Source organism: Trichechus manatus, unplaced genomic scaffold (assembly GCF_000243295.1).
Source record: "Trichechus manatus latirostris isolate Lorelei unplaced genomic scaffold, TriManLat1.0 scaffold00092, whole genome shotgun sequence".
Classification (NCBI taxonomy): Eukaryota; Metazoa; Chordata; class Mammalia; order Sirenia; family Trichechidae; genus Trichechus; species Trichechus manatus.
Genome location: NW_004444028.1, coordinates 5,919,778 through 5,927,972, shown reverse-complemented (window position 1 = coordinate 5,927,972; position 8,195 = coordinate 5,919,778). Strand labels below are relative to the sequence as shown.

At 46.9% G+C, this 8,195-nt stretch overlaps 1 protein-coding gene across 2 annotated transcripts in view; it reads right to left on the bottom strand.

The window, feature by feature from the left end:
- Nucleotides 1-1,303: 1,303 nt before the first annotated feature.
- Nucleotides 1,304-8,195, bottom strand: part of CUNH3orf70 (chromosome unknown C3orf70 homolog) — a 67,762-nt gene continuing 60,870 nt past the window's right edge. Inside the window, exon 2 of one of the 2 annotated variants that reach the window (XM_004382259.2) lies at nucleotides 1,304-2,264. In XM_004382259.2, the coding sequence (XP_004382316.1) occupies nucleotides 1,708-2,264 (557 nt within the window). In that variant the 3' untranslated portion in view covers nucleotides 1,304-1,707. The remainder of the gene's footprint in view (nucleotides 2,265-8,195) is intronic. The other variant, XM_023736795.1, reaches the window with a different exon arrangement.

Sequence of the window (8,195 nt, the reverse complement as noted above, 5' to 3'; positions counted from 1 at the left end):
CCATACTCTGCCTTTTAAACCCTACGGACGCCTTTGGCACCTAAGCCTAACAAAGTTGTAAATCACCGAACTACACGCAGCCAGAACAGGTCCTTCTGGGGCGGTTTGTGGAGAGCGCCAGATGGAGGCTTCAGGAAGAGCCCAACAGGCCTCTCGTTATGTCTTCAAATACTAACTAACACTAACCACCATGACACAGGCGAGAGAGCGGGGCCAGGACGCTGACGCGTGCCCGCTCGTGGGTAGTAATGATATAAGGGGTATTTCTCTGTTGTCAGCGGTGATGGTTGTGGCTTCATTGGGCCATATTTCAAACCTCCTGGACTTTTAGCTACGCCTCACGGAAAGAAGATTTGGAGAAATGGGGTAACCAACCCACACGAGAATACCCGATGCAAATGGAGATTAGGAACAGGTTTCTGAAGAGAGCTAAATAAGAACTTAGAATTATCCACCATTTTGTGTGTGTGTGAGAACATGTCCAGCAGACCGTGACTATCGCTGTAGTAAAGTGAAAGAGTATCACACAAAGTATTTCCTCCTGACTTAGCCGTCAGCTATCTCAGCTGCTCTTGCATTTGCATAAAAACCCATGCATCATACTGAATTCTAATCCATTTCTCACCTAAGTCATTCCAATGCTTCATACAACCAAATGAAGCAGAATTAACCAAACCTATTAGATTCATTCCTAATCCCTAAAGGACTCCTTTCTTTAGCATTTCCATGCTAACTAAAACTATTATTATTATTTTCTTAAAACTACAGATGTGGCTGCCTCCTAAATATAATGCCTATATAACTTCCTAAAATGTTTCCCCAGATTTGAAGATTAAGAAAAGGAGGGGGAATGCCGGGGAACCCACTTAAGAGGCTGGCTCAAATTCTGCGCCACCTTCCCCCGTCAGCCCACCTCCCCTCCCTTGGGTTCCCAGAGCATTTTGGGTCCTGTTACCTGTGTGCGTCATCTCCCTATTGGACTGTGGGTCCCTTCATGTCAAGAGCCAGGCCTTAGTCACTGAGCCTGCAGAGGGGAGGTGGATTGAGCATGAAGCTGAAGATGGCACCTCTTCTCAGTGAAGGTCCAGCTCAGCCCCAGGTCACAGAGGGCTGTGCAGATACTGGTCCTAACCAGGGGCAGAGCTGGCCTCCAGTGACCTCCTGGAAGTCAGCCGAGGTGCACTGGACCCACCCTGGGACTCCATGGCCCAGACCCAACGCAGGTGGTGGGAGGAGGGGAGGAGGAGTGAGTGGCATCTACCAGCACCCACTCAGGGGAGCTGATTCCAGGTGGGACCAGCAGGACAGGGGGCCCGTGAGCATACCGGAAGGAATGCCCAGAGTTTTCTGTGAAGGACGGGTTATGTGCAAACACTGTCTCCACCGCTCCAGGAAGCCCCTCAGTCTGATCCATGAGACGCCACGATCGTCACTTCATTGAGCGCAAGTTCCCAGGGAAATTAAGGCTGGGTCACAACGCATGACACCAGACGCTACATAGAAAGTAAGTCAAGATACAAAAGAAAACCATTTCTAGTAAAAAGAAGGTCTTAGCTGTGAGACTACTTGAAGCGTGGAGCTAATCAGCAGACGTGGAGCTGCTACGTGTCAGGAAGGGGTAGAAAATATCAACCGCGCTGGAAAAAAGGATTCATCAGATGGAAGGACAGAAGCTCAGCCTGGGGCAGAGGCCGCCCGGCCTGGCCCTCACACGGTGGTTTCTATTGTTTCAATCACCTCCAGATCGGACTGCGACGGGGACAGTAGGGTGCACTCGTCTGGCTCCCAGCTGCTCTCGGGGCTGTAGTCTTCCTCCGAGCTCAGCTCAGCTCCTTCTTCTGTGTCCTCGTCACCCGACTCCACGTAGTGAGCCCCGATGGCATTGATCCCCGAGTCCTCTGAACTGGAGGGAGAAGAGCAGTGATCCAGTTTTGGGGTGCTGCTCTCTTTCGGAATGAAGGCATGGTGTGGGGAGCCCTCCTCGGGGCCGGCTTTGTGGGGCTGCGGCGGGGGCTGCTTCTGCACGTAGCACATCTTCCCGTTGATGCACTTGACCTGGTAGTTGTCGATAAAGAGGTCTGAGATCATACAGTACCTTGGGGAGTCAGGGGGCAGGGGTGGCTGGAAGACGGATGCAAATTTCAGAAAGTGTTCAGTGAGGGACACTGAGATCCGAATGGTGTTTGTGGGCTCCCGAGGCTGGGCAGGGATCTCCGTGCTTGGGAGCTGCTCCACGGGGGTCATAGGCTGATACACATATCTGCCTGTCAGGAACACAGAAGACACGGTTGGAATCTCAGAGTATCACACAGACTATGTTAACCTAACCATCATGATTTCTTTCTGAGGACTCAGGATATCTTTAAAAATATCTGACAACAACGTCTCAAAAGAAACTAGTAATAGAATCGTTCAAAACTGTATAACCAGTTAAAGACAGAGCAGAGCAGATGACAATTTTCATCGGAGAAACTCAACACATTTTACAAATCTTAATTTATGAGTCTTGCTAAATGCCTCTGAGGTAGGCAGGAAGCTACTAACCCACTGCCATCGTTTGATTCTAATTGACAGCGACCCTACGGGACAGAGGAGAACTGCCCTGTAGGGTTTCCCAGGCTGTAATCTTTATGGAAGCAGACTGCCGCATCTTTCTCCCACAGAGCAGCTGGTGGATTTGAACCACCAACCTATCGGTGAGCAGCCAAGGGCTTAACCACTGTGCGACCCATCCTCCTTAGGTGGCTACTATAGTGCTTAGTTTACAGACAACTTTAACTCATCTACCCATCATACTACCACAAAGAACGTCCATGATACAGACGGTAAAACCACAAATGGTAAAATGGTATAATATAGCGTAATATTATCTTTAATCATAATATGTTAACATATACATTGAAAACTGGAGGGATATACACACATTTATCAGGATTATGGAAGACTTTCACCCTCTAGGTTTCTATATTTTTAGTCAGAATATGTGTGTGTGTGTGTGCAAGTTTATTTTAAATAGGCAATGGCCTACAGGATTGTCCTGGCCATTCTCAATGGCTGGGGTAGGGTTAGGGGGTGAAGTGATCTCTCTCAGGACACCACGCTCATCAGTAGCCCAAGTGAGAGCTGGTGAGGTGGCATCTCCCTGACACCTAAACCACACGGGAGCGAAGGCACAGATAGACACGGGGGTGTCCTGCTGGCGGGGGGACTGACCAGTCAGCAGGGTGCACACGGGCTTACTTGCGCTTACCAATCTGTAGTGCACAATTTCACATGGGTTTTATCACATCTTTGGTGAAATCGTGCACTACAGATCAGGAAGTAAGCAAAGGAAGCCTGTGCATACCTTGCTTACTGGGTAATCTGTTCTTGCCTGTGGGATGTTTCCAGGAAGCAAAGAAGCTTATTGTCAAACCTTCCCCTCTACTCTGAGCCCGCGACTCTTTCCCACAGGGTTCCCCCGGCAACAAAAAACAACCCACTGCTACCAAGTCAATTCCAGCTCGTAGTGGCCCTACAGGACCATAGGAGCGGATGGTGGATTCGAACTGCCGACCTTCTGGTTAGCAGCCGAGCTCTTAACCACTGTGCTACCAGGGCTCCAGGTCACCCAGCAGTGACCCCTAAATGGGTCTGTTCCTACTATGTCCCTCTCCTTCTCTTTTACCTCATTCGACATTTAGCAAAGCTTCCCAATTGCTATGAAAACTACCTAATCTTTAAGTCTGAAATGACTTCAAAATAAAAACCTGAAGGAAACAACAAAACAGAACACCCAAAAACCCCAGAAAGCCCAGAGCCAGGATGCCGAAACTGTGGGCACCAACTTGGGTTTTTTCTGAGTCCAGATTTGTCCAACGGTTTACACCGTATCTTCTTCACGTGTGTATGACGGGGTTTCTCAGCCTCGGCGCTGCTGAGGTTTTTGACCAGACAGTCCTTTGTGTAGGGCTTGTCCCGTGCCCTGGAGGATGTTTAGCTGCATCCCTGGCCTCTGTCCACTGAATGCCAGTAGCCTCTCCCCCTAAGCTGTGACAATTAAACATGTCTCCAGGCTTTGTCAAATATCCCCCGGGGGAGAAATCCAGGGCTTCCAACCAGTTCCTTTTGGTTTGACCCCCTGTGGATAATTTGCATTTCCGCCCAGATAGACTGAATCAGAATCTACATTTTAACAAATCCCCAGGTGATTCTTATGTATAACTTCCTGGGCATTTGTTAGAAATGCAAATTCTCAGCAGGGGGTCGAACTGGAAATGAACCGGTTCAGAGCCCCGATACAATCGCCCTGGCTGAGAACCACTGATTACGGGATTCTCATGAGCATCTATGTGCAGGCCAGTCTCTCCTTGGGCGTGACACCTGCTCCTGTTTGTTGTATTTCGTGGTCCGACTGCAAATTCTTCTACGATAGGAGTCACATGGAAACAAAAACTATCTTAGGTTTTTAAATAAATTAACAAGCCTGGGAAGAATGGCAACTGCAGATCAGAAGTGTCAGCAACAAACAATGCCACAAATAGCACAACATCACTACTACTAAGATCAATCAGCCTGCTCGTCATTCGTACTGGTTTCTTGACTCCTGTACACAAAAATCAAGCTTAGACGCCACAACTGCTTTGTTACTAAATTACCCTAAAAATATCTTCAGCTTTATTCTGGAGTATAAACACATGGAAAAGGTACAGTTGAAACTGTTAAGCTTCTGTGTGCCCAGGTCTGCTTCCAAGCCTGGACATACATCACCCGAAACCTATGATCTGCTAAAGATATAAGTTAAAAGAACCCGGCCACATGGGCCTGGGGAACTACGTTTAAAATATGCCAGGTATCTTCATGTCTCCGCTATCTGTAAAAGAGAGTATTGTTACTTATTAGACAAAGTTCAGCTAACACGTGGTGAGAGCTAACACATGGGGTCACTGTGCGTTGGAATCGACGGCGGCTGGTAGCAGTTTGGTACCGCGTGAGCTCCGCCCTCCGGCATTACAGGCACTCCCCTGTGAGGGGGCAAAGGAAGCTGACCTTCAAGCCTCCCCCTCCAAACCCTACAGCCCCAGAATTAGAGAGAGATTTCTGGGCAAGGGACAGGGAAGGGATGGAACCTTTCTATTCTTGGCAGATGGCGGGTGGTTATTGAGTTCAGGAGGCTGTGGGCAGCAGGCACTCAAGAAACGCTTGTTGCAGAATGCTGATTAAATTCATTCCAGCCAAAGAGACCTCTGGGTTAGTGACCCACTTGTCACAGCCATGCGGGAATCCAGGTGATTGATCTGTGCCTGCTAGAAGCCACCCTCAGTCCCAGCTCTCAGCAGTCCATTCGATGGGGAAAGGAGAATCTCTTCAACAAATGGTGCTGGGAAAATTAGATTTCTACATGCAGAAAAATGAAACAGGATCTATGCCTCACACCATACACAAAACCAAACTCAAAATGGATTAAAGACCTAAATGTGCAAACTATAAACCATAAAATCCTTAGAACAAAATGCAGGATGGGCAAAGGACTTGAACAGACATTTCACCAAAGAGGACCTTTCAAGCGGCCACCAAACACATGACAAGATGCTTAATGTCATTAGCCATCAGAGAGATGCAAATCAAAACCACAATGAGATATAATTTCACTCCCACTAGGATGGCTAAGATAAAAAAATTAAAAAACAGAAAATAAAGTGGTAAACGTGGGGAAATTTGTACTCTTACTCACCCATTACTGGTAGGAATGTAAAATGGTACAACTGTTGTGGAAAACAGTGTGGGGGGTTCCTCAAAAAACTAAAAATAGAACTACCATATGTCCCAGCAATTCCACTCCTAGGTATATACCCAAAAGACATGAAAGTAGAGACTCAAACAGAGACTTGTACACCAATGTGTACTCACAGCACTATTCATAATAGCCAAAAGGTGGAAACAACCTAAATGCCCATCAACGGATGAATGGATAAACAAAATGTGGTACATACATACAATGGAATCCTACTCAGCCAGCAGGAGAAATGAAGTCTTGATACATGCTACAGTATGGATGGAACTTAAAGACATTAGGCTGAGTGAAATAAGTCAATCACAAAAGGACAAACACTGTTAATATTCCCATGTTTTCAGCTTCCTCGGCATGAAAAACGGTTAGTGATCTCTACCATATAAGGTGGACTACAAGGATTAACCACGAAAATACCTTTAAAACATTAACTCAATGTCTGGTACACTGCAAACATTCCATTATTGTTGTGATTTATATGGAAGGGAGAGACTGGAGGTCTCCAAGCCACTTGAGGGGCTTTCAAGGGTCATCATTTGGCTAGCCCTGCCAGGCCTGTGACCACACATTCCTGAGTCTCTGGTATGCCCTGGATGGGCCACAGTTCTCAGCCACCCTACCTTCATCACTTACTTTCCCCCTCAAGCCCTACAATCTGCTTCTACCATATATCCTTTCATGGATATAATAATTGATTCAGCCTCAGTTATGTGCAAGGCATTTAGCTAGGGCATGGAGTTCAAATAGTAAGCAAAACAGACCACATCTCTGCCCCGTGGAGTCTACACTCTAGGGGGAGGGAAACATAGGCAATAGTCACACAAAAAGACATGAGTACAAACCATGAACAGTGATAGGAAGAAAAAGCAAAATCAGTGATTGGAAACCATATTTGGTTCTCATCAAATGCAGACTTTCTGGAGCCACTGAGGCTAGATGACCCCCTAAAATTATTGCTCTGAGGAAATCTTTAAACCTTAAACAAACTATCCCCCGAAATCATCTTTAAACCAGACAATAGGTTAGCTTAATTAGAAAAGACTGTCTGCCTTGAGCATTGTATTCTTTTAAAGAATTATCTATATGAGATCAAACTGACAGCAGCAACTCGAAAGGTTAGATGAGAAGCTTAGGAGGCAGTGAGTTTGTGGTGACGATGGTGAAACAGTTTGGAAAAGGATATTGAGGAAGGTGGCCCAACTTGAAGAATGTAACCAGTGTCTCTGAATTGTACATGAAGAAACTGTTGAATTGATATATGTCTTGCCATGTATAGCTTCACCAAAAGAAAGAAAGAAACTATATTTGGGGTGGTGGTTTGGCCCAGGGAGTCAGGGAAGACATCGCTGAGAAAGTGACAAAGCACGGCACATATCACTTAAGGACTGAGTAGGAGCTAACCCAGCAAAGAAGCAGGAAGAGGCAGAGTGGTTGGAGCATGTGAGCAGGAGGGAGAACGGCAGGAGATGAGCGTGGTGGAGGCCAGACCATGCAGCACCCTAGACGCCATGTTACCAAAAAACCAAACCCGTTGCCGTCAAGTCAGTTCCGACTCATAGCCACCCTACAGGACAGAGTAGAACTGCCCCACAGGGTTTCCAAGGAATGCCTGCTGGATTCAAACTGTCGACCTTTTGGTTAGCAGCTGAAACTCAACCACTGTGCCACCAGGGCTCCAGCAGGACTGGGAATTTTATCTTACACAGTAGAAAGTCATTCCACAGTTTCAAGGAGAGAAGCGACATGACCATATTTCCTTGTCTACTTGCTTCCATTTCTATCTGCTTTCCTTGCTGTATGGGTTTGTTGTTGTTAGGTGCCACTGAGTTGGTTCCGACTCATAGCGACCCTATGTACAACAGAACCAAACACTGCCTGGTCCTGCGCCATCCTCACAATCCTTGTCATGCTTGAGCCCACTGTTGCAGCCACTGTGTCAATCCATCTCGTCAAGGGTCTTCCTCTTTTTTGCTGACCTTCTACTTTATCAAGCATGATGTCCTTCTCCAGGACTAGCGCCTCCTGATAACAGGTCCAAAGTACGTGAGACAAAGTCTCGCCATCCTTGCTTCTAAGTAGCATTCCAGCCCTACTTCTTCCAAGACAGATTTGTTTGTTCGTCTGGCAGTCCGTGGTATATTCAATATTCTTCACCAACACCATAATTCAAAGTCTTCAATTCTTCAGTCCGGCTTTCACATGCATATGAGGCGACTGAAAACACCATGGCTTGGGTCAAGTGCACCTTAGTCCTTAAAGTGGCATCTTGTATGGGTTGAGAAAGAGTTAATCCAAAGCGCTAAACGGACTTCAACAATCAAGCCACATCTCTCCCCCGGTCTCACACTCGGGTCTGGATCAAAGTCACGTAAGTAAGATGTGGCATGGAGGAGGTAGAAGAAAGCGCCATCAACCATCAAGTCCT